The 25,215-nt window shown below is 38.2% G+C and overlaps 1 protein-coding gene across 4 annotated transcripts in view; it reads left to right on the forward strand.

Annotated features, from left to right (window-relative positions):
* Nucleotides 1–25,215, forward strand: part of celsr3 (cadherin, EGF LAG seven-pass G-type receptor 3) — a 216,416-nt gene that overhangs the window by 69,757 nt on the left and 121,444 nt on the right. For 3 of the 4 annotated variants that reach the window (XM_055013004.1, XM_055013000.1, XM_055013003.1), the window contains exons 4-11: nt 3,628–3,850; nt 9,680–9,795; nt 14,213–14,301; nt 14,583–14,597; nt 14,995–15,152; nt 19,278–19,441; nt 21,188–21,313; nt 24,813–24,982. In XM_055013004.1, coding sequence (XP_054868979.1) covers nt 3,628–3,850; nt 9,680–9,795; nt 14,213–14,301; nt 14,583–14,597; nt 14,995–15,152; nt 19,278–19,441; nt 21,188–21,313; nt 24,813–24,982 — 1,061 coding nt within the window. The remainder of the gene's footprint in view (nt 1–3,627; nt 3,851–9,679; nt 9,796–14,212; nt 14,302–14,582; nt 14,598–14,994; nt 15,153–19,277; nt 19,442–21,187; nt 21,314–24,812; nt 24,983–25,215) is intronic. The other variant, XM_055013001.1, reaches the window with a different exon arrangement.

Raw genomic sequence — 25,215 nt, forward strand, 5'->3', positions numbered from 1 at the left:
AGCCTTTTTTTAACACCAGCCACAAATTCTCAGTTGGATTGAGGTCTGGCCTCTGACTCTCACAGACTGCATCAGTCTTGTCCACCAGTATTTCCCCAATACTTTGCTCCATTCATTTTACCCTCTACTTTTACAAGCCTTCCTGTAAATGCTGCTGAGAAGCATCATAGCATGAATGTCTGTGGATATACCAAAGTAATGGCTGGCAAGATGACTAACAGTCTGCAGAAGTTTGAAAGAGGAACTTTATTCCATTTCCAGTATGAAAACTATCCAAAGTACGCTGCCAGAATCGCAAAAAAGCTCATACAGAATCAATCAATCAATCAATCAATCAATCAATCAATCAATCAATCAATCAATCAATCAATCAATCAATCAATCAATCAATCAATCAATCAATCAATCAATCAATCAAAGTTTATTTGTATAGCCCTTTATAACAGCCCAAAGGGTGATCAAAGTGCTTCACAGTTTAAAAAAAAGAAAATTACTTAAAAATAATGCAGTAACTTAACACAGGACAAACACTCACACCTACGGGCAAATTTAGAATAATCAATCAACCTCAGCATATTTTTAGACTGTGGGAGGAACCCGGAGTACCCAGAGAAAACCCATGCATGCACAGGGAGAAGACCCAGGTCAGTGATGGTGCGCATGTTGAGGGGAAGCTTGTTCCAGAGCCTGGATGCTGCTACAGAGAATGCCCGGTCACCCCAAGTTGATTGGATTAGTTCCTTTGGTTTGTTATGTAAAACACCCTTGCACCTTCAAAGTAAAAATGTTAAACCACGACACTGACTGCTCAATTAGCTCATGATGTGTTTTCTGGCACCATGATGCTGCCACCACCATGCATCACATCATGATGCTGACACCACCATGCATCACGTTATGATGCTGACACCACCATGCTTCACAGTGGGAATGGTGTGTTTGGTGTCTGCGAAACATAGCATCTACTCTGACGGCCAGAAAAGTCAAATCTGGTCTCATCAGACCAAATACCCTTCTTTCAGGTGACCTCAGAGTCTCCTACATGCATTGCAAGTTCTAGTCAAGATTTAAGTTAACCTTTTTTGAACAGTGACTTTCTCTTTGCAACTCTCCCATACAGCTTTAACTCGTGAAAAACTGGCAACATTTGTTGTTTGCACAGTCTCTCCAATCTCAGCTGCTGAAGCTTGTAATGCCTTCAGAGGAGTCGTAGGTGTCTTGGTGGCCTCCCTCACTAGTCTCTTTCTTGCTTGGTCAGTCAGTTTTTAAGGATGACCTGCTCTAGGCAGATTTACACGTGTCATATTCCTTCTATTTCTTGCCTATAGATTAATGTATACTCCAAGGGATGTTCAGTAACTTGGACATTTTCTTGTACCTTTCCCCTTATCAGTAACGTTTTCACTGAATTGCTTGGAGTATTCTTTAGTTGTCATGGTGTAGTTCTATGCAGGAGTAGTGATTCATCAGTGACTTGAGCTTTCAGAAACTGGTGTCTTTGCACTATAATCATATGATCTCATTTCACTAATTGTGCTGAATTGGTTTAGTTACTTTAAAGGGGGTGAATACTGATGCAGTCACTTACATTTTATATTTTCAATTAAATGACATCACTGTGTAGAAATCTGTTCCCACTTTGAAATTAAGAATTAACTTTTGTGAATTCTTGTCTTGACCAAATTATACTGACAATGATTTAATGCTGAAAGGCAATAAAAGGGAAATACTTTGAAGCGGGTCCAAATATTTTTTAGAGACGCTGTGCCTGTACTTTACTTGCTGTACAGTATTCCTGGTGTGTTTGATAAAATGCCTAAAGGTTTAAGGCTTGAGATTTTGCTGAATAATTATGAATGCTCTTGAGTGCACAAAGTGGGTTGATCTGGGGTAAACCCTTTTAAATTGCGGAAGCTACAAGGGTGTGATGAGGGAGCCAAAATGTGTACTTGGACAGCTGTAAATTGATACTAAGTGTTTCTTTGAAGTTGAAGTAGGACATAAAATGCGAGCACACGAAGATACATACAGTAAATATTGCTCCAATAACTTGCATTAAAGGTGAAAAAACACTGTGTTCCACACTGACAGTACTGCCTGATATATATCTGCTAACCTCCTAGTATGTTGCATCATTTAACTTAAAGTATGTCTTTCTTATGGCTTAATTAGTAAACTCTTAAAGTCACGGCAATATTTAATCTCAACTATAATTTAAACTGAACATGTAAATCAGAGGAACTTGACTGGAATTTAAAGTAAAGTCCTGCCACTCTGAACAACGCTTGGCTGCACGGTGTTGTTTGTTTTGATGGACTTGAGTGCAGTGAGGTCAGAGAATATGAATTTTAATTGCCTGAAATCTCTGTAAGCTGTTCAGATACTGAGGAAAAATTTGTCTTTTTTAAGCAAAATACTTATACCGTAAAGGATGCTGGAAATGTTCATATTCATTTATTATATGGACACTGTAAAGAAATCCCAGTTAGATGGAAAATTAATTTATGCAGTTTATTTTTTCCCTCTAATTGTATAGAAAAATCTGTAAAGTTACAAAAATCATCTGTAAATTAGCAGCTCACCAGTTATTTTATGCCAATAATCCCAAAATTACATTTATCATTTATTTGTGTTATATATGTATTGTTATTATATATCTATTATTCTTATTATTCTTGTGATTATTATTATTACTATTGTTATTATTATTAATAGTAATAGTATTAGTATTAGTATTATTACTTAATCATTAATAATTACTTGTATTTACAATATATTTACTATTTTTTATACAGTATTTTTTGCTGTCATAATTTACAGAAAAATACATTAAATGATAATAATTATCTGTAATTAAATCTTTAGCTCTTTAGATAAAGACTTATGTATTAATATTTTTCACTGTAATTTTAAGATAATCTTATAAGGTATTTATTTATTGATTTTTTTTTTTTTTTTTTTTAAATTTTGGTGCCGGTGTCCATTTTCTGGTGCCCACAAGGCAGATCATAACACAGACAAAGGTCACTATTAGTTTTTCAGCTCTTCCCGTGGTCTCTGCATAATTACTCATGAATAATTGGATGATATTGTAAACATTGTTCTGAATAAATTAAACAGAAATGTTTGGGAATCAATAACGCATGTCACATTATTTGTCATGGAGCATACCTCTGCTATTTAACAAACTGGAGCATGTGTTGACACCTTTATTGAAGGTGTTGGATCATAATAATTTAACCAAATCTTAAAATACAACAGTTTTACTGCCGAACTTTTAGGTCTGTCACTTTATTGAAGGTGTTTTAATTGTAGTACCTCTCTAACTAAAATAACAGAGTTTCTCTGCAAAATATATAATGGAATTGTCTTTAAATTAGTTATTTTGCTGAGATATTACCTTAATTTTACTGTTTTTATGTGACAGTCATTGCTCATTTTTCTTTCAATTTTAGTTTTTCTATAGTTTATCTGTAATGCTTATGTTTTATTATTTCTTACTACTTTTATTATCACCGTCACACGACAGATGAAGAGATTGTTGGCCATGCACTTTTTTCTGAAGACGATCAAAAGAAGTTGAAATAATCTATATATGTCGTTTTTTGTTTGTTGTTTTCATTTCAGGTGACCGCTGTGAGTTCGACCGACGGCAGGGCAGGTGTGTTCCAGGTGTGTGCCGTAACGGAGGAACCTGTCGGGAGCTTTCAGGTGGAGGTTTCCGTTGCGAGTGTCCTGCAGGAGGCTACGAGCGTCCGTACTGCACCGTCACCGCTCGGTCCTTCCAGCCCAAATCCTTCGCCATGTTCCGGGGTCTCCGCCAGAGATTTCACCTCTCCATCTCGTTAACGTGAGTACACCGAGCAGACTTAAAATTCAAATTTTCTGTTTTGATTTTGTACCGTTCTGTCTCCTCTTCTTGTTCCTGCCTCTTGCCTCCTGTCTCGCAGCCTCTCAGAGATCCCTAAACTCCTCTCGCCTCTCAGAGATCCCTAAACTCAGTTTTATCCTTTTACCAAATGTCTCTCCTCTTTGCTTTAATCTATTTATCCCATCTCCGTCTCAGAGATCGATCCTATTATTCATGGCTTCTCTCTCTTCAGCGAGAAGTGCGGTTTCTTCCCTCGCTCCTCTTTCATCCGTCAAGATAGATAGATGCTTTCTCTCTCATTCTTATCTTACATCTGATTGTGCTTTCAGTCTTGAATGTTTTAGAGAAAGGCCCCATAGGACGGTGACCTCACGGTACTTCTGTAAAAAGAGGTCAGAACTCCTTATAGCAGCTACCAAGCTAGTCTGCTGGTGTATAAAGTTCAAATGCTCAACTTCATGCATCAAAACATAATAGAACTTTTGATGTTCAAATCCAGGCTTCCTCTCTGATTTTTGAAAAGATTCTCAAGCTTCTCCGAACATTTCAGCTAGAATTACTGTTTTTTTTCTCTCTACTTCAGTTTGAAATCTCCAGATTTGATTAAGAGTGCATTGACCCATCGATACACAAGAGTTAGTGCAGTCTTTTATTTAACTTGAACTCGATTTGCCTGAGTTACTGGAGAAAAAATGTGCTGCAGATGCTAAAGCAAAGGTCAGTGGTTCCTTTGTCTTTCCCGTCCACCGTCTATCCCCTGCTGCCCTTCGCCTCTTCACACGCCGAGTGGGAGATCTGAAGTGGTCCTTCAGAGCAGTCAGGCCGGGTTATGGGATGGTTGCCATGGGCGATGTCATCTAATGATAGTTGCTAAGTTGATGTTGGCCCGTGGGGTTGTTGCTAGGCTGAGTTGGCCACCGTCGGAGCGGTTGCTACAGGACTTTATGGTATTTCTCTACAAATGACCATTGTTGGAGAGTAGATAGATAGATAGATAGATAGATAGATAGATAGATAGATAGATAGATAGATAGATAGATAGATAGATAGATAGATACTTTATTAATCACGAGGGAAATTTAAGTGTTCAGCAGCTTACATACAACAACATAAAATAACAAAAAGAGCAGGTTAGTAACATTAGCAATAGAGGTTAGTATATAAAAGTGAAATTAAAATTCAATATACAGTATGTTCACATTTCAAGGCACAGAAGTATAAAATTAAAGTGAATATAGTGATTAAAAAGTGGCTTTGACAGGTAGTAGGAAAAAAAAAGTTGTATCGAGTAAAAGCACAACGTGATTAGTTGCATTGTTCGGTATCAGCAAAGGAATTTTATGTGATGGGAGGGTTTGTTTCTTGGAGAGAAGAGCACTTAACTAGCATTTGACAGGTTTTCTGTTAACATTTCTCCAATGGAGGAACTTTTATGTAGGGAAAAGAAGGAGAGCTTGTGGTTTAAAGTTCCCAAACTGGTCGGAAAGATTGGGTGAGAAAAGTATTATGTTTCCTTTCAACAACTAGAATCAAAGTGTCCCTGAATAAGGCAGGGATGATGTCATAGAGGTCTTTATCAATGCCGCCCTGTTCTACATTCAGTCAAACACATTTTACACCTGAAATTTTCTTTTTTTTTTTATTCTGTAGCCTTGCTTTTCCCTATCAAAATGATAAATATTCATGATATTTAAAGCCTTAATTCTGTTTTGGTTTTTTTTGTATTGGGCCAAGTAATTTTCATGTTGTTTAATGGAAACACCTATAAACCTTACTTTTACTGATTGTCGACCTTCTGTTTTATTTAGGCCTAATTCCCAGCAAAATGCAGAAAATGCTCTCACAACTTTTCCTAACATTACCTACAAGTTCTAACAATGTTTGAAAGAAAATATTTTTAATCTGATGTTTGAAAAGCATTTTCAGGATATTTATCATTTCAAATAATGTTCTTATGAGGTTTAAAGTGAACTAAAACAAAACATTTTAACATTTGGAGGATGTTATGTTTTATTATAACAAAAGAAGAACCAACATTCAACAAATGTTTTCAGGATGTTATTGAGGGATCAGAAGAGGTTTACTAAAATGTTAACAAAGGTGAAATATTGTGCCTGTTATATTCTCAGAATGTTTTTGCTATGCTGCTGTTGAGAAAGTTTGTCTACAAATGTTCAATGTAACATGATAACGAAGGAAGGAGGTTTTCAGTACAACATGCAGAAAATGTTTTAAAAACGTTTTTAGAGCATCTTTAGAGAGCTTTATCCTGCTTTTAAGAAGAACATTTTGGGCACTGAAAGAAAACATTACAGAATGCTCTAATAACCTGCCTGGTTTCCACTTCAGGGCCAAACAAAGCATTTGTCCATTTTCATGCTGAATACCAGAAGCTGGCTTTTAGACGTCTTTGTACCTGTAAGTCTGCCAGTGAATGTGTTATGAGGAATATTGCTCTGCTGTATAGAAATATGAAATATTTTCAGTTCAAGATCAAAGTGTATTTGCAAGCCAGTTAGAGAGAGTGAGTTATAACAGTCATGTTTGTTGTAGAAACAAAAAAAATCAAAGGCCATTTGATAATGCAGTTATAATAATAATAATAATAATAATAATAATAATAATAATAATAATAATAATAATAATAATAATAATAATAATAATAATAACTTTATTTATATACCACCCTTAAAAACAGTGTTCACAAGGTGCTTTGACAGTTAAAACATGCAGCACAGACAATGAAGCAAGACATAAGAAAACAAGGCAGGGCAGTTAATTAAAATAAATAGTAAAAATGATAATAAGTTAAATGAATAATTAGCTTGATGAGCACGCATATCAAACAAAGGAATTAGGCAGTTTAAAAATTAAAGAATCACATGGAGGGTTAAAAGTTAGAAATTAAAATTTCCCCCAAAAATTTGAGAATTAAAGAAGTAGAGATAACATCACACCAAGGAACCAGGCAGCTAAAATTAAAATAAAACAAGAGAGAACATATAAACAGGACATAATACAAAATAAAACACTAAAACTAACTAAAGCTAAACGTAAACTTTACATAAAAGCAAGTCTATGAAAGTGGGTTTTAAGAAGTGATTTAAAGTTGTGAAATGGTAACAGAAAACAACTTAAGGATGTTCATTAAAATGACAGCCAACGTTTTCTTGGGTCTTCAGTTGTCCATCCATCCATTAGTCTCCGCTTATCCGGGGCCGGGTTGCGGAGGCAGCGACGCTTTCCAGTTCTTCCTGGGGGATCCCGAGGCGTTCCCAGGCCAGACGAGATACATAATCCCTCCAGTGAGTTCTGTGTCTGGCCTGGGGTCTCCTCCCAGGCGGACGTGTTTGGGAAAACCTCCAAAGGAAGCCTCCCCAGAGGCATCCGAATCAGATGGCCAAGCAACATCAACTGGCTCCTTTCCACGCCAAGGAGCAACAGCGGTACTCTGAGCTCCCTCCATATGTCTGAGCTTCTCACCCTATCTCTAAGGCGGAGTCCGGCCACCCTGTGAAGGAAGCTCATTTCAGCCGCTTGTATCCGCGGTGTTGTTCTTTCAGTCACGACCTAAAGCTCATGACCATAGGTGAAGGGTTGGGACATAGATGGACTGGTAAATGGAAAGCTTCGTCTTGCAGCTCAGCTCCCTCTTCACCACGACGGTTCGATACAACACCGACATTACTGCTGATGCTGCACCAATCCACCTGTCCACCTTACGCTCCATTTTCCCATCACTAGTGAACAAGATCCCAAGATACTTGAGCTCCTTCGGTCGGGGATGCAACTCTACCCCAAACCTAGAGGGAGGCGTCTTCGGTATTTCACCCATCAAATGTGAAGCAGATCATGTGAAGGGTTGTTGAGAACCAATTTATTAGTGAGATTTATGATTATTTTTCAATTATGCTTGGGCTTTAAGAGTTTAGCTTTCTAAATTCTATGCAGTTTCACCTCTATGGAAACAGCACAACCGTGACTAGAAATAGAGAGAACTCAACAATGTGTTGTGTACAAAATGACACCGTTATAATGCAGAAATCCTGAAATTAATTTAATTTAATTCATTTGATTATTTATTGCCCACACATGTTACCAGTAATCGAAAAAGCAGCGTCTCAATACAGTATAGATGTTTTACGACTTCAGTTCCACACTCGTCTTCTATCTGCTCTGTGTAAACACTGCCTGCAGTTCAACCACGTTAGCTAAAAAGTCCCTGAACTTTTGTTATGTGACTGTTGATCATTACTAAAGCTTCACAGTTGCACTGAGGAGCACACTTTTTCTTAGTTTTTTTTTTTTTTTTTAACAAAATATAGTACAAAAATTTTATTTGTGACAAATTTTTCAATGAGACGTAGAATAAATGAATAATTTGGATGAAATGTCTCAATTTTAAGCTTAGGTTTGATTAAATATTCTGAGGAAGAGTCACAGGACTGTCGGAAAGTTAAAAATTGGGCTAGTTTTTCTGATTTAACAGCTTTCGGCTCTGGTGAATAATGGAATTTGGGCTTTTTTTTAAATTAAAGATGCATTTCAAACACACAAACTCATTTGGGTTTCAAAGGGTTGAGGAATAAAAATCAACATATTCCTTCATTTTTCATCAATTATGTTTATGCAGCTCTAGACTTCAAATAATGAATTTCTTTATAATCACACCAACAAGAAGAGACATACAGAACGTAGAAAACATGTTTCTTCTTCCTCGCTTTTATTTACCTCTTCTGCCTCTCTGCTTCTCTGATTCACTCATAATCTTCATTTACACTCACACAGCTCAGGTTGCATGGATGTTTTAGCTATTTCAAGATCAAGTGCAGCAGAGGAATACAAACACAAGTCTGCTATTGAATAACACTGAGCTTTTTTAAAACAATGCCAGCGCTCTGAGAAAACAGCAGTATGAGATTGTCCTATGATAAAAAGATGCTCCTCTCTGCAGTCCATTTCCCTGCTGTACTGCAGTAATGTAGCTGTTATTAAGGTTGTGGGGATCTTTTGTATCTTTGCCTGAAAATGTAAAAATGCAGATTTCTTCACTCAGTGAAATACGAACCAGCAAGAACATTCTTCTTAGAGGAGTTTCATGTAGAAGACATTTATAACCCTGCAGCTCCGGGGCTGCTTGCTCTGTAGCTGAACCTGACCTTTAATATCTGCAAACTTATGGATTTCTTTGTGACTCTCTTGTCGGTTGGATTGTATCCAATTTTTTGACATCATCGAGGCTTACTGAAGGGGGAGGAGCCTGGAGGGAAGTTTTACAAGTGTCGGGTGTCAAATGCATTACATGTCTGAGCCCAGGAATTAAAAATGTAGCAGTTGTAAGTCATGAAAATGGTGCTCTTTTTAAAATCTGGTTGCATTTAAAGAGAACAATACCCTTTCTAAAGTGGACTTTTTATGCAGTGGGATTGTTTTTGCATCTTGTTGCCAGGAGACAATATTTGTTATCAGTGCTACAGAAAATAGACCAGGAATATGGTTTATTAACTCCAGTACAGGTTGAACACTTTATGTTCTTCCGTAATAAGTGGGAGCCTCCAGTTTTTGCTCTGCTGTGAGAAATTAGGTTTTGTTTTTCCTACAGTATCAGGGTCAAATGATGCATTATATGAGCCAAGAGTTAAAAAATCTCATCTGCAAATGTATGAGCTATGTGTCATGGTATCTTCTTTATACAAAGATATTTAAATATATTGCAAATGCATAATAATGCTCATAGTGCATGCACATATATTCAGCAATAAACTTGCTATAGAGTCTACTTTCTGTGTGTTTGTGTGCATTTTCCAGTTTTGCCACATTGGAGAGCAGCGGTCTTCTCTTCTATAACGGACGCTTCAATGAGAAACATGACTTCATCGCTTTGGAGATCCAAGAGGGACAAGTGGTGTTCAAATACTCCACAGGTACTGCTTTTCTATATTCTGCTCACACTTGTGTTATCTGGTCCCTTGAGGGAAGCCTGTGGGAATATAAATAGACACCATATGACCATATGTTCACTGCATTTGGTTGCATGCGTTTGGATGTTTTTTCAGGACAATGTGCAGCCTGTGAAAACATATTTCTCATTTGGGAAATAAAATGTATTTATGTATCTAGTTGTGGCCTCAGGGACGGAATACTGTCAGCTACTGGTCCTAGCAGACACAATAATGATGACAGAGGTTTGGGGTGTCTGTACTTATTGTATGTATTTGGTGCATGCACACATATGAAGCTGGAAACAGGAGGATACATAAAAGCAAAGTAAGCGTTGTGTTTGCAATCTCCTCCTTTGCTCTGCGTCATAAGACATAGACATACACTATATTGCCAAAAGTATTCGCTCACCCATCCAAATAATCAGAATCAGGTGTTCCAATCACTTCCATGGCCACAGGTTTATAAAATCAAGCACCTAGGTATGCAGACTGCTCTTACAAACATTTGTGAAAGAATGGGTTGCTCTCAGGAGCTCAGTGAATTCCATCATGGAACTGTGATAGGATGCCACCTGTGCAACAAATCCAGTCATGACATTTCCTCGCTCCTAAATATTCCACAGTCAACTGTCAGTAATGCTGTATTATAAGAAAGTGGAAGTGTGTGAGAACAACAGCAACTCAGCCACCAAGTGGTAGACCACGTAAACTGATGGAGCGGATGTTGAGGCACATAGTACGAAGAGGTCGCCAACTTTCTGCAGAGTCAATTGCTATAGACCTTCAAACTTCATGTGGCCTTCAGATTAGCTCAAGAACAGTGCTTCAGCAGAGAGCTTCATGGAATGGGTTTCCATGGCTGAGCAGCTGCATCCAAGCCATACATCACCAAGTGCAATGCAAAGCGTTGGATGCAGTGGTGTAAAACACGCCGCCACTGGACTCTAGAGCAGTGGAGATGCCTTCTCTGGAGTGACGAATGGTGCTTCTCCATCTGGCAATCTGATGGACCAGTCTGGGTTTGGTGGTTGCCAGGAGAACGATACTTGTCGGACTGCATTGTGCCAAGTGTAAAGTTTGGTGGAGGGGGGATTATGGTGTGGGCTTGTTTTTCAGGAGCTGGGTTTGGCTCCTTAGTTCCAGTGAAAGGAACTCTGAATGCTTCAGCATACCAAGACATTTTGGACAATTCCATGCTCCCAACTTTGTGGAAACAGTTTGGAGCTGGCCCCTTCCTCTTCCAACATGACTGTGCACCAGTGCACAAAGTAAGGTCCATAAAGACATGGATGACAGAGTCTAGTGTGGATGAACTTGACTGGCCTGCACAGAGTCCTGACCTCAACCCAATAGAACACCTTTGGGATGAATTAGAGCGGAGACTGAGAGCCAGGCCTTCTCGTCCAACATCAGTGTGTGACCTCACAAATGCGCTTCTGGAAGAATGGTCAAAAATTCCCATAAACACACTCCTAAACCTTGTAGACAGCCTTCCCAGAAGAGTTGAAGCTGTTCTAGCTGCAAAGGGTGGACCGACGTCATATTGACCCCTATGGATTAGGAATGGGATGTCACTTACGTTCATATGCGAGGCAAGGCAGGTGAGCCAATACTTTTGGCAATGTACTGTATCTGGTATTGCAGGATTCAGGAATTCCTCAGCTTTGCAAAACTAGAATTGATTTTCTTTTTCTCATATATTTTGCACAAGAGCAGCTTAAAGACACTCTGTCCAAAGTTCCAGGATTACAGCTGTAAAGTAAATTATTTATGCTGAATCTTATCTTTTTTTTATTTTAGGCAGGCAAAAATCATCAATTTTTACTGAGTGCAAAGGCCCACTGCTCTGTTTCTGTATCAGCTCTGGGACTTCTAACACTTTCACATGACATTTTAGGGAGTTTTCTTTCTGGCAAGACTTCATGCAGAATGTCTGGGATTTTTAGAAGCTACAGTTTAATTTGACTATGTCATTGTAGGTGTTTTTGCTCCAAAATTAATGTTTGCTGTCGCCTCCTCTTTGACAAAAACATGGACATATCTGGTATTGCAGGATTCAGGAATTCTTTGTCTTTGCAAAAATGTAATAGATTTTCATTTATTTCTTATGCATTTTGCACAAGAGCTGCCTAAAGGCACACTGTTCAAATTTGCAAAACCTGCTGTAAATCAGGTTATGCAGCATTTTGATAGCTAAAGTTGTAGGATTACAAATATTATGGAAAGTGTCACGGGTCTCGTGGAACTGAACCCAGAGTGCAGACACACAGACTAAGCAGAACAGGTCAGGTGAACCAAGGATATTTATTGGTTAATTGGCTGGCTGGCAGGCTGGCAGGCGGGCGGGCAGGCAGGCCAAAGACGGCGCAGACCAGCTGGAGACGCTGGCGTAGCAGACGCTATGATCTGGCACCGAGAGGACAGGCTGGCCTGGCTTTATCTACGGCTGATTAGTGATCAGCCACAGCTGCCGTTCCTCCGCAGCTGTGTGCCACAATCCAAACATGCCGCTATGGCCAGGGGCGCAGTAAAGAGGGGGAAGGCACCAGGAATGAGCAGAGAAAGAGAGGAGAGGGAGAAAGGAAAGGAGGAGAGAAGCAAGAATGAGAGGAGGAAAGAGGGAGGGCAAGAGACAGAGACACAGCAAGAGAGAGCAGGAGAAGAAAGTAGGAAGAGAAGCCAGGCCAGGCTATGACAGGAAAGTATTTAAGCAGAATCTAATCTTTTTTTTTTCAGACAGGCTGTTTGTGTATCATCTCTGGGCTTTGGACCCTTTCACAAGAAACTTTAGGGAATTTTTTATTCTGGCAAGATCTCATTCATGTGGAAAGTTTGACTTTTTCAGAAGCTACAGCTTAATTTGAGTATAAGAGAGAACTCTTATTGTCAAAAAACATGGACATAACTGGTATCACAGGATTCACAATTTCCTCATCTTTGCAAAAAAATAGAATTGATTTTCTTTTTTTTTTAAGCGTTTTGCACAAGAATAACCTAAAGATGCACTCTTCAAAATTGTGATGGCTGCTTTAACCCTCATCAGTACACCTGGAGTTCAGGAGTTCTTACACTAACACTGTAAGCAATACACGTCAGTAATCATCAATAGTAATTTCATTGTTTCTTTCATATTTGTATCTACAGAGGACACACGTTTTAGGAAAATATACATTGAGAGGGTATGGACAGGTACAGAAATGTGAAACAGATGAAATACTACTGGGTTCCAGCTGGACCCCAAGTGTACGGCTGAAGTAGGTTTTGCCACGTGTACTGATGAGAGTTAAGTAAGATTATGCAATGTTTTGATTGCGAAAGTTGTAGGATTACAAATGTTCAGTAAATTATTTATGCAGAATCTCAGGCAAAAATCTTCAATTCTTACTGAGTGCAACGACTCACTGCTCTGTTTCTGTACCATCTCTGGATTTTCTCACACTTTCACATGACACTTTAGTGAGTTTTCTTTCTGGCAAGACCTCATTCACGCACAAATTCTGACATTTTCAGAAGCTACAGTTTAATTTGAATATATCGTTGCATGCTTGCAGTCGCCTTCACTCTCTGTCAAAAAACATGGACATATCTGGTATCACAGCATTCAGAATTTTCTCATCTTTGCAAAAATAGAATTTATTTTCTTTTATTTCTTGAGATTTTTGTGCAAGCGTAACTAAAAGACACACTCTCCAAAGTTGCAATGGCTGCTGTAAGTCATGTCTGTAAGGTTTTGCAACGTTTTGATAGTGAAAGTTACATGATTACAAATGTTCTGGAAAGTATTTATGCAAATTTTTTTTCAGATTTTGAGCAGGGAAATATCTTAAATGTTTACTGACTGGAAAGACCCACAGCTCTGTTTAACAAGTTTCACAAGAAACTTTGGTTGTTTGTGCAAATAGTTGGAATCTTTCAGAAGCCACAGTTTAAGTAATTAAGTTAAATTAAGTTGAATTAGGTTAAATTTAGCTAAAACTTTATCAATCCTGATGGAATTTCTTCTGCCAGATATTGCTCAGAAAAAACTAAATGACATAAGAAATGCAATGCCTAAAAAGTAGAAAAGATATAATTAATATACAATACTGAAATGCAGTAAGTAAGGTCAAATTGGGCTAGAATAAGTAATATCACACATGATGATGAAATACTGCACCTGAAAAATGAGATAAAAATGAAATATTGCGCATTACAATGACAATGTTGTACATGTAAACCAAATATTGCACATGATGAAGTTTCTCATTGTGGCGTTTTGCTGCAAACTAGAAAAGGAGTAAAAAGGGTTAATGTATTTTTAAATGCAAAAATTAAAAACGCTAAAAGTCGATCCAGTTGTATGAACTTATTAGAAGATTTACTGCATGTTTTGACACAAACTCCATCCGTGTGTCTGCAGGTGAGTCGTCCACTCAGGTGAGTCCCTACTTGCCTGGCGGTGTGAGCGACGGAGACTGGCACACCGTTCACATCCACTACTACAACAAGGTGGGTTCACACCTAAGTGCGTTTGTGTCTCTTAGACCATTTGGTTCTCATGTTTGATCTTCCATTTTGCGGATGTCTGTTTGATGAGAGATCTTTTGAAGAGATTCCGTGCTGGTAGTTTCGTTGTTTTTTTGTGCTTCTATGGATAATAGCTCCTCGTGCCGACTTTGCGCTTTGAGCCGAAGTGTTTTGTTGCAATTATGTGCTCGTCACCATTTTATTCATGCACATTCCGCCGCTCATCTCCTTTAATTTTCTTCATGTTCTTTCATGTCCCTCAGCCAGCTATACGCTATGTGAGTATGAGTGTGCGTCAGGGTGCACATCCATTTCTTTACCTCTTTGTTCTTTCGTCCCTTTTCTTTTCTTTTTCTGTTCTTCTTCCACCTGCAGACAGTAAGTGGAGAGTGAATGTGTTCACTGTCTTCGTTTGGTCTGTTTTCCTGCCCAAATGTTGTTATTTCTTGTCCCACTAACTCAAATTTCCCTTTTCTTCCTAACATAATGCACAGTAGCAGTGTAAATACTCGTGTTGAACCTGTTATCTTGCTGTACTGTCTGACTGCAGTGATATAAACTTTAGATTTAGTAGAAGCTGTTGTATTCCTTGCATGTCAGCTTCTGTCATGTTGTTTGTTTCATGTTTTCTGTTTTTTTGGGCTCAATTTTTTGTGCGTCTGTATGTGTGTTCAGCCTAAGCGCAGTATGAGCGGTGAAGCCCAGGGTCCATCAGATGAGAAGATTGCTGTGGTGAGCGTTGATGACTGCGATACTTCCTTGTCGCTCCGCTTCGGCACGCAGCTCGGAAATTATAGCTGCGCGGCTCAGGGCAAACAGACCAGCAACAAGAAGTGAGTTCTTCTTTCTGTCAGCCCTCCATCTTGTTTTATTCTCTGTGTCTTACTGTTTCTGTGCCTTGAAATGGCAGTCCGTCAAGAATCCTGAATGGAAATCGATGCCAAAGATGGCGGTTGCATGAAAAATGTCAATTTTCCCCTCAAAAGGCCAAATTCTGTGCTTTTTAACAGCCAAAGTAGAGAATGCTCAGCTGTGGTGCTGCACTGATGCAAATATGCTGCTGTGAAACTGGACATAAACATAGAAAAATGTTATTTTAGGGCGTGTTAGTGTTTTTTTTTACCAAATTTCACTGGTGATTCCACACATTCATCTCACGGTGACCATTAAAATTGTGCTCCTTCAGCTCTTTCCACATTCATTTAGATAGAGATTTGGTATTGTTGGTCCAGATTAACCAAATAACCAAGATAGCAGCATGAACCAAGATACTAAAATGTACTTCAAACCGATTCAGACAAACCAAAACTGGAATGCAAATGATCTTCTTTAAGAAATTAGCCATAATTCTGTTCCTAGAGCAAAGCTGATAACAATAAAGATGCTCAGAGATTTTTAAACTGTCTTCCACTCTATGACGCTTTTGGTATTGTGACAAACGTTCAGATCAGTTCAAATAGTAATTGTAGAAGCTTCCGTAGAAATCAACTGGACTTCTCTTGTAGATTCTTGTAGAAGATGGTTCACCTCTCATCCAAGAGGCTTCTTCAGTTCTAACTGACTAATGGAGAGTTACAGAATTTAGTCACTCCAGGTCACATGACTAATAGTCTATTAATGACCCAGGACTCACCTGCCTCAAGATATGAATTGTTGTGAAACCAGGTGGTCTACCAACAACGGCAGCAATCATTGTGATGGAGCTGCCAGTTTACACAACAAAGGATGTTAATCTGACTCAAGATGTTCTAACAATTGATTGAGTTGATTAAATCTCTAAAATCGCATTCTGTGGATCAAAGTTACATGTTTAATGGTGTTTTCTATGAAAAAAAGTACCCTAAAATGATTTAGATATAACATTTTGATTTCTCTAGAATTTGTTGATCTACCCAAGTAGTCCTTGCTACTCTTTAGACTCCCTGCATGCTGCAGCTGGAGCATGCCAGCTTACCTATAACTCTGCTCTAACACCATAAAAATAATATTCTACACTACACAATGGCAAGTAGACTTTCACTGATACACTGCAGCTTCGAGGTAGAAATTCTAGTGTTTATTTCACTCACGATATCAGACTCAAAGGTTTTATTGTCAAGTAGATTTTCACATACAAAGAATTTCACTTGGTGTTGAAAAGCATAGTAGGAAACAGTAACATGTACAAGGTGTCCTTAAATTCTGGACACATAGGAAATCTCATTAACTATAGTTTTTTTTTTTTTGCCTCCGCAGATTAAATATGGCTTTGTCGAAAGAAGAAAGAGTTGAACTGGTACTTCTCAGTGGACGTAAAGGATGGACGTATGGAAAGATAGCAGATGAATTTGCACGTCATCCAAAAAGGATGACTTGGCTTTTCCACGGTGGCGAAGGTGGTTGTAAAGGTTAAAGAAATGGTGCAGTGTCATGGACGACCAAATGTATCAGCCGAAACTAAAGAATTGGCCATGGCTAAAATTCATGCTAGCCCCCCAAAAAAATCACTTCCCTAACCCTAACCCTATCTTTCAATATGTCCATCTTTCACATCCACAGAGAAGTACCAGTTCAACTCTTTCTTCTTTTGACAAAGCCATATTTAATCCGTAGAAGCAAAAAAATTCTAGTTAATGAGATTTCCTATGTATCCAGACTTTAGGGACTCCCTGTAGATTAAAAAAGGTGTGGCCAGTCAGTTGGCAAGTAAAATTAGCAGTAGCTGTAATCTAAGGTTTATAAATCCCAAAAAGTAATACAGATACTTAACAAATGTGCCGGAATATGCACAATAATCACCTGAGGATGTGCCAGATTACATCGTATGTGATTTAAACAAGTTGAAATGTGCATGATAATATTATTTAAAACTGTGCATATCAAAAAACACCATATGATCATGTTAATAAGATGAAAAATAAAACTTAATTTTCACCATAGGGGGCCTTTAAGTTTAATAATAATATTCAAGTACCATTGCTATATAAATGTTTAGCACAATGAAACATAAAATGGCTTACTACTTATCTTTTGACTTGCAGAGTGTTGTTTGGAAAGAATTCATGTCTGACATTCATGATTGAAGAATGAAACAATTTTGTTTTGTTCCACTGATCTCTTTTATGAGCTGTGAACAGCCATTGACCCTGAGTCATGGCTGATGTTTGCTAGCTTCTTTGCAAAGACAGCTTTCATTAAAGCACAATCTGCCACTGATGGAGGCTTAACAGATAACAGATATTCAAATGCACTTTTCACTAAGCAGAAAACCAATAAAGCCGTGTAGCTGCACAGTGGCCAGCTGGCGGCTGCTGGAACACTGAGGATGTCGGACTGTAAGGAGTCGAAAGGTAAATCGTGCAGAGTGATTGGTGGAAGCATTTCTGTATTCAGAGATATTGGCCTGTAGTATAAACAGAATCATTACAGATTATATCTCAGCATTTACAGTCAATTCAATAACTATAATTGCTGGAAGCTATGTTTCCAAGCAGCTCGTCGTGTTGATTTTCCTGTAAGCTCTGAGTCATAATGACTTGTCTTCTACATCGGATTCCCAAAGTGACGTGCATTTGCCTGTCTTTATTGTCTATTTTCACTTTACTAACTGTTCAAGATGTGAAATACTGAAATTTCAAACTGAAAAGTATGTGTTGCACATGATTTCATGCAGATTTAAGCAGCCTAATCTAATAAAATCCTGCTAAAACTTTTGAAATCTGCTGGAGAGGATTTTCTAAGGGAATGATCAGGGTGCTAAGGTGACTGTGGAGGAAATCTGTGGAGGCTTTAAATTAGGCTTTAATATCTTTATGCCGTTTCTTGCATCTCGCTTCTCTTCAGCTCATTCATGTCTTTTCATTCCTCTCTGCTCTTCAAAATATTCAAATCGTGTGTTTTCAATGCGCTCCTCCATCGCATTGTCTGCTCTATTTGACCTTGCCAGAGTTGTGTATTTCTTTTTGCATGTCTAAACTGTGCAGCTTTGCATCTCCATACACACCCAAAAACACATGCTCTCAGACAGCAGCCTGCCACGGGGCTGATGTCTGGCCTCGCCTCTGAAAGCTGTAATCACGTTGGCTGTGTTCTGTCAGCGCTGAGTGAAGCCAAGAGACGAGAAGACTGGTCAAAGATGAAGGCCAAATGCTTCAACACTCGCTACCCTTTTTCATTTGTCCATTAGCAGCCTCCTCTGACTCAGTCTCCTTTTCTAATGACTGTTGATATTTGCGGTAACTTGCACTTAGTCTTTTGTTTTATCGACTCCGGCACCTTTTGTCCCGTCAATTTTATATTCCGTCAGCTTGGAACGTGTCTCCAAAGCGATGTGAAAGGGAAAAAACACTCAGTTAAAACCGGATAATGCTCTCAGAATGACAACTGTTTCTTGTTTTTTCCCCACGACTGTCATTTGCTGGTTCTTCCTCCTCACATTTCCCCCCCGTTTCATTCCATCTGTCTTATCACACGGCTCCCTCTCGACACTTCCTGTAACTCGCGCTTAATCTCGTTTGTTCATCTGCCTCCCCAGCTGCAACCACATGTCCCTTTCGCTGTTTTTCGTCTCCTTTTCATGCGAGTGATTCCATTTGTTGACGTCCCTCCCGAACATCCAGCGTCTCTTCTCTCACTCTGCCTCGCATCCACCTTCACCTCGTCTCTCCAGACATCCACTGAAACTCATATTTAATCTCCCGTTTGTTCATCTGCCTCTCCATCTGTCTCCTTCTTCTCAGTTTCTCTCCTTGTCTGTTATCCTCGAAGAAAATACATGAAATCATCATCCAGTTTCTCCTCTACATGTACTGTTTTTTTCTGATTCTTGTTTCATTTGACACATACCTCTGATGACACATTTAATCTGGGTTTTTTTAATCCCGTGTTCTGAATTTCCTTCCTTCCTCCTCTCCATCCTTTAAGGGATAATCCTGCGTTCCTTCCTTGAACTCTTTCCTCTTTTTCCTCTCTTTTCTCAGGTCTCTGGATCTGACTGGTCCGTTGTTTCTGGGCGGAGTCCCCAACGTGCCTGACAACTTTCCCTTCGGCACCAGAGAGTTCATCGGCTGCATGAAGGAGCTGCACATCGACAACAAGCCGCTGGATCTGGCTGGATTCATCGCCAACAACGGAACTCTTCCTGGTCAGCGTTGCTAAACATATTTAATGTCAAATACACATAATTGGTATTTATTAAGGCATGTCTTTGGGTATTGTGTGCTGTGAATTGCCTATAAAAAAGGCAAAATCTTCAGATATTTGGCCATCAAATGACTAAACCTGAAACTGAAGACTGATATGCAATTAAAGCCTGGAATAATCTTAAAAATATGATATTTTAATGGTACTGAAACACCGGACATAATATTTAAAGTAATATCTTATAGAACACACACAAAAGTTTCATGTTGTCTTTGTGGTCCTCGTGACGTGTATATGCCCTTTGGTATCTTAACATTTTATGCAGCTGAAATCAATATATTAACCAATGTAACACACAAGTGCTTTACAAATTTAAAAGAAATGAAAAGAAAATGCAATATAAACAGTACAAACATCCACCCACTCTACTTTCCAATTCCAACATCATGTTATAAATGAAGAAGTCATAAACACAGGGACTAAGGAACAGAGGAAATGCTTTTTTAAATAACACGTACAATAAAGGTAAGATAGGATTTTTAACTCGTTTACATGATTTTAATGTCAGAGTTTCTAGTTGTGAGATAAGCTATTCTGTCTGAGCCTCAGCTTTGTCCTGGTTGAGCTGTGAAAAGGTTCAGATCACAGATTACTGTTTGACTCACTTACTTACTGATTGACTATGATATTGTAGTCAATCAGTCTGAACAGTAGTGTATATACACTACTGTTCAAAAGTTTGGGGTCACCCAGGCAATTTCATGTTTTCTATGAAAACTCACACTTTTATTCTTGTGCTAACATAAGTACACAAGGGTTTTCCAATTATCAATTAGTCTTTCAACACAATTAACTAACACATTGTACCATTAGAACTCAGAAGTGATGGTTGCTGGAAATGTGCCACTGTACCCCTATGTAGATATTCCATTAAAAATCAGCTGTTTCCAGCTAGAATAGTCATTTACCACATGACATTAAGAATGTCCACACTGTATTTCTGATTAATTTAATGTTATCTTCATTAAAAAAAAAGCTTTTATTTAAAAAATAAGGACATTTCTAAGTGAGCCCAAACTTTTGAACGGCAGTGTGTGTGTAAATATATATATATATATATATATATATATATATATAAATATATATATATACATACATACATACATACATACATACATACATACATACATACATACATACATACATACATACATACATACATACATATATATATATATATATATATACACACACACGCTGCCATTCAAAAGGTTTTAAAGATATGCCTGCAATTATCTTAAGAAATGTGATATTTTAATGGTTTATGTGGCAATTCCTCAAAGTCAGGAACTCACTGATGTCATATTTTCATTATTATTTTAAAACACACACACAGTAATGGTTCAGCCAGTTACGCTGTACAATGAAATTCTTACTTTGCTGATCCTCCTTAACCAAATGTACACAATGTAGGAAAAACGAAAGTAGTTCCAAATAAATAAGCTGACCTAAACTAACAGCAGCAGTGGTCATAAAGTGCACTGCACACTTATAAACATTGGTTTGAATGGAGAGTGAGTGTGGCAGTGGTAGAGTGATGACAGTGGTGATTATAAAGTGCATCGAGGTAAGCACTTAAATATTATGTGTGTGGATAGCGTTTGGTGAGATTATGCAGCTGAAAGTGAAAACATCATGATTTATCATCGTGAATTATTTGTGAAAACTTCTGTGTTTCTTCCTGCAGGCTGCAGCGCCAAACTGCCCTTCTGTAAGTCCAACCCCTGCCAGAACGGAGGCACCTGCAGGGTGAGCTGGGAGACTTTCTCCTGCGACTGTCCATTAGGATATGGAGGGAAGGACTGTAGCCATGGTGAGAGTCTGAATTTATTCATATTCTGTGTATAACCGCAGTAGGAGCAACCTTTAACAGTGTCGCTTCTATCGGACCACTTTGCTGTAATTACTGTCAACAGATGAGGTGACATAACTAGCAGTTTGTGCTTTTCCTGCCAGCGGGGATCAGACTGGTCATTATTTTACATAATGCAGCAGAACAGGTGCAGTCTTCAGGGACCTTTATTTGCTGCTGGTTGTTATACTAATGCCTCTTTAATTAGTTGATAACTCGCCAATGTTAAAATGCTGCAGGTTACAGTTTTGAAATTACCCCTCTGAACTCCAAGCAGTATCTGGATATTTGTTTGCTCACTGTGGAGCCATTTCACTGGAAAATAAAGTCCTGCAACCATGACTGGAAGTAGAGAGAACTCAGAAATATCATTTTCCCAATATAACAAAGTTATGTCATGCAAAATAAATGAGAAAAGTGGAATTTCTTTGATTATTTATTTTTACAAAAATTGAAAAAAAAAATGGAATTGGCATGTGTTACTATTTGCATTTTAATCTGAGCGCAGCTGCCAGTTCACCAAAAAGTCACTGAACTTCTGTCATGTGATGTTTGGTCATAGCAGAGTCACCATGGCCTCTCTGTTGCATCAACAAAGGCAAGGATTTTTTAGTTTTTTACAGAATCTTGTTGGAGTAAACAGTTCATTTTGGCAAATTTATAAATGAGACATGTAGAATAAAGTGACTATTGAAATATCACCATTTTAGGCTCACATTTGGTTCATTTTTTCAGTGAAACAAGTTCATTGGACCATTGGAGAGCTGAAAATGCTGTTATTCTTTCTGTTTTTATGGTTTCCTGCTCTGATAAATGGTGTAATTTGGATATTTTTTTAAAAACTATGTGGTTTTCAAACCCACCAGTGGGATCTGGGGTTCAGCAGTTTATTAACTTACCTGTTGTACCAGGCTCAAGATAACACTTTTAACCTTAATATGTTCCTTTATTGTTTAAATATTGGTTAAACTGCAGAAAACACTGCACTACATTGCAGTAGTTCACATTCAGAAGTGCTCTGTCATTCACACCTCACTCTGCTCCTCAGCATCTTTTAAACCCTCTGAGTATTTCTTCCTCATTTTCTGCTGAACCATCACAGCTGTAGGTTTTAGATAAAGTAAGGAAGGTCAATGTATCGGTGAGAATGTATGTTTGTGTTGGGATAGAGGGTTGGGTGAGTGTCGACCAATATGAATGCACTGACTGAAAGGGAGATTTAAAGAATTATGAAGAAGACCAACTTAGCTTAGCATGTAAAATTATTGTTACAATCTGGAATCCTTTATTTTTTGAAGATACCTTAACTGAGATGAACCCGGATTGTTTCCTCACACATGGGTGGACTTGCTGCATTCCAGGTGGATTTAAGATGAGCTTTACTTGTATATTTGTACTGACATGTCTTGATGGCAAACACAGATGTCCAACTCTGAGGGGAAATCATACAGCGAAAGAAATGTACTTGTGGGATAAAACAAAGCTATTTTTTTTTAATCTTTTTGAAAGAAACGTTCACAAGTTCATTTTGTTCTTGTGAGTCTGTCAGTAGAACACAGCAACATCCCTGAAGGGTGACATGTTGCTAATTTACTCTTTTAAATAATTATTTTGGGGTATTGCATGCTTTTATTTGATAGTTAGCCGTAGAAGGAAAACAAATGAAGGGAAATGAAGAGAGAGACAGTTTGGGAATGATGTGCAGTAAAGGACGAGAGAGCTTAACAAGGGATATTTCTCTTCATTAGTAAGAAAATAGGCACCTGACCAATGGAGCAAATAAATCTCCATAATTCAATATAAAGGAGCAAGGTTATGGTTTTGCCTCACAGCTTTTTGCCTTTTAAACAATAAACTTATGTCCCACAGCAGATATTAATACACATTTTGATATATTTTAGCAACTTACAAGAACAAATGCTTTTTAAAAAAAACACATTTTGGACTCCTTGAGCTGGTTGAACCCATTGCTGATTGTTCACTACAGCATGTTTCTGCCATTGAAGTCTATAAACCACAATCTTAAGTCTGACTGTTCACAAAAGTAAGAAACATATCAGTCAGCTTAAATAAAATTTCTCACCAATAATAGCATACAATAACAGGGTCTTGGGTAATGTATGTTTAATAAACCTGCTTGGTCCACTGGCTCCAGCCAAACTTCAATTTACCAACAAAAGGTAGATTGTACTGTCAAAGTACAAAATGTCCATAATTTGCCACCAAATATTATTTCACTCAACAGACTGGATTTATCTGTGAATATGGGATGTTGTTAAATGAAACCAGACATAAACCACCAACAGATGATGTCTCCACAAAATTATATTCCTATAAAACTAAGCTGCATTCTCATGCACATTTTAGTGTAATTTTGCCACAAAACAAATGTATCATTTCACCTATGACATCGTAGGAAAGGTTTCCAACTTAACTTTAACTTTAGTTGACTTTAGACTTTAGTTTGGCACATGTGCACTTCTGAATGTATAGTAATACTTCTCTTATGGATCTGGGACGACATCTCTGCCATCAGGGTTTATATTGTGGACATATAGTAAAAGCAATAATAGAGTTTAACAGGTCAAAGATGAGCACAGTTCATAGTATATTTGTGCAGGTATATAGAACCTAATTGAATGCCCTTTAACTGCCTCTTAGTGAGAAAATTTGTTGAATTGGGAAACTGAGTGATGAACAATTTTAATGGGATGTTATTGTTTAGCTAAAACTTACACAATGATGAGTCCATGCTAGAAGCCTGGTGAGGTTGAAGCAACAAAATTACTTGGTCAGGTTAAGGAAAACATTATGGTTTGGGTTAAAATGCAGCATTTTCTAAACATGTTTCTAAACATGAAGTTTCTCCTCCATTTTCTGGGTTTTGAGAGAGATGAATCTTCTCCCATTATATGATTGGTTGGTTTTAAAGGAGCGACCATGTTGACTTTAGACATACTTCTGATATGTCACAAACAAATGTAAACAAATGCAAATAGAAAACATATTTCCCCAAAAATAGAATTGAGAATAAAGTTTCGTTGTACAGGAACAGAAGTTTGTGGAGACAACAGGGCTTCTAGCTCTCGTGAACTTACCAGTTCACACGCTTCATATGGTTTTTATTGTCTTATGCAATGAAAAACAAATGCATGACTGATAATATTGTGGTGCAAAAAGAGGAGAGTGACGGTGACAGTGATAGTTTTTATGGGTAAATGTGCAGAAAATTATTGTATTTTAAATTGCTTTTTTTTCCTTACGGACGTTGCTCACAAGCTTCGCCAATTATGTATCTTTCCAAGTTTGCTTGCACCCATGTTTAGCATCTTAGCATCTAAGCTACCATCACACAGCTAATTAATCACATCAAAGTCCAGTGAATAGCCACACCTTGAGACTGTTCTGGATATTGCAGTATTTTGTAATTCACAGTTTTTTCTCTCACCTTTCCCCTAAGTGATGCCACACCCACACCGCTTCCTGGGTAACAGCGCCCTCTGGTGGGACCTGAAGAATGACGTGACCATCTCCACGCCCTGGTACCTCGGCCTGGTGTTCCGGACCAGAGCGAAAGAGGGAACCCTGCTGCAGGCCCAGGCCGGGCAGTACACCAGCCTGTTGTTCCAGGTGGGCAACCAAACACAGATTCAGTCATCTGTTTCCATTAACACCCGTACTATAGTTTGTTTGACCATTAGCATTAGCATTGGTGCAAATTATTTGGAGAAAATTGTGTACGTCAACAAATGAAACTATGGTTGGGATAACTGCTGTTGTGGAAATACTAATATCATTCCTAATACCTTGGATAATAAAACAAACACAGTATTGTATGCATTATGATAAAATTTGTGTAAATA

Source organism: Amphiprion ocellaris, chromosome 8 (assembly GCF_022539595.1).
Source record: "Amphiprion ocellaris isolate individual 3 ecotype Okinawa chromosome 8, ASM2253959v1, whole genome shotgun sequence".
Classification (NCBI taxonomy): Eukaryota; Metazoa; Chordata; class Actinopteri; family Pomacentridae; genus Amphiprion; species Amphiprion ocellaris.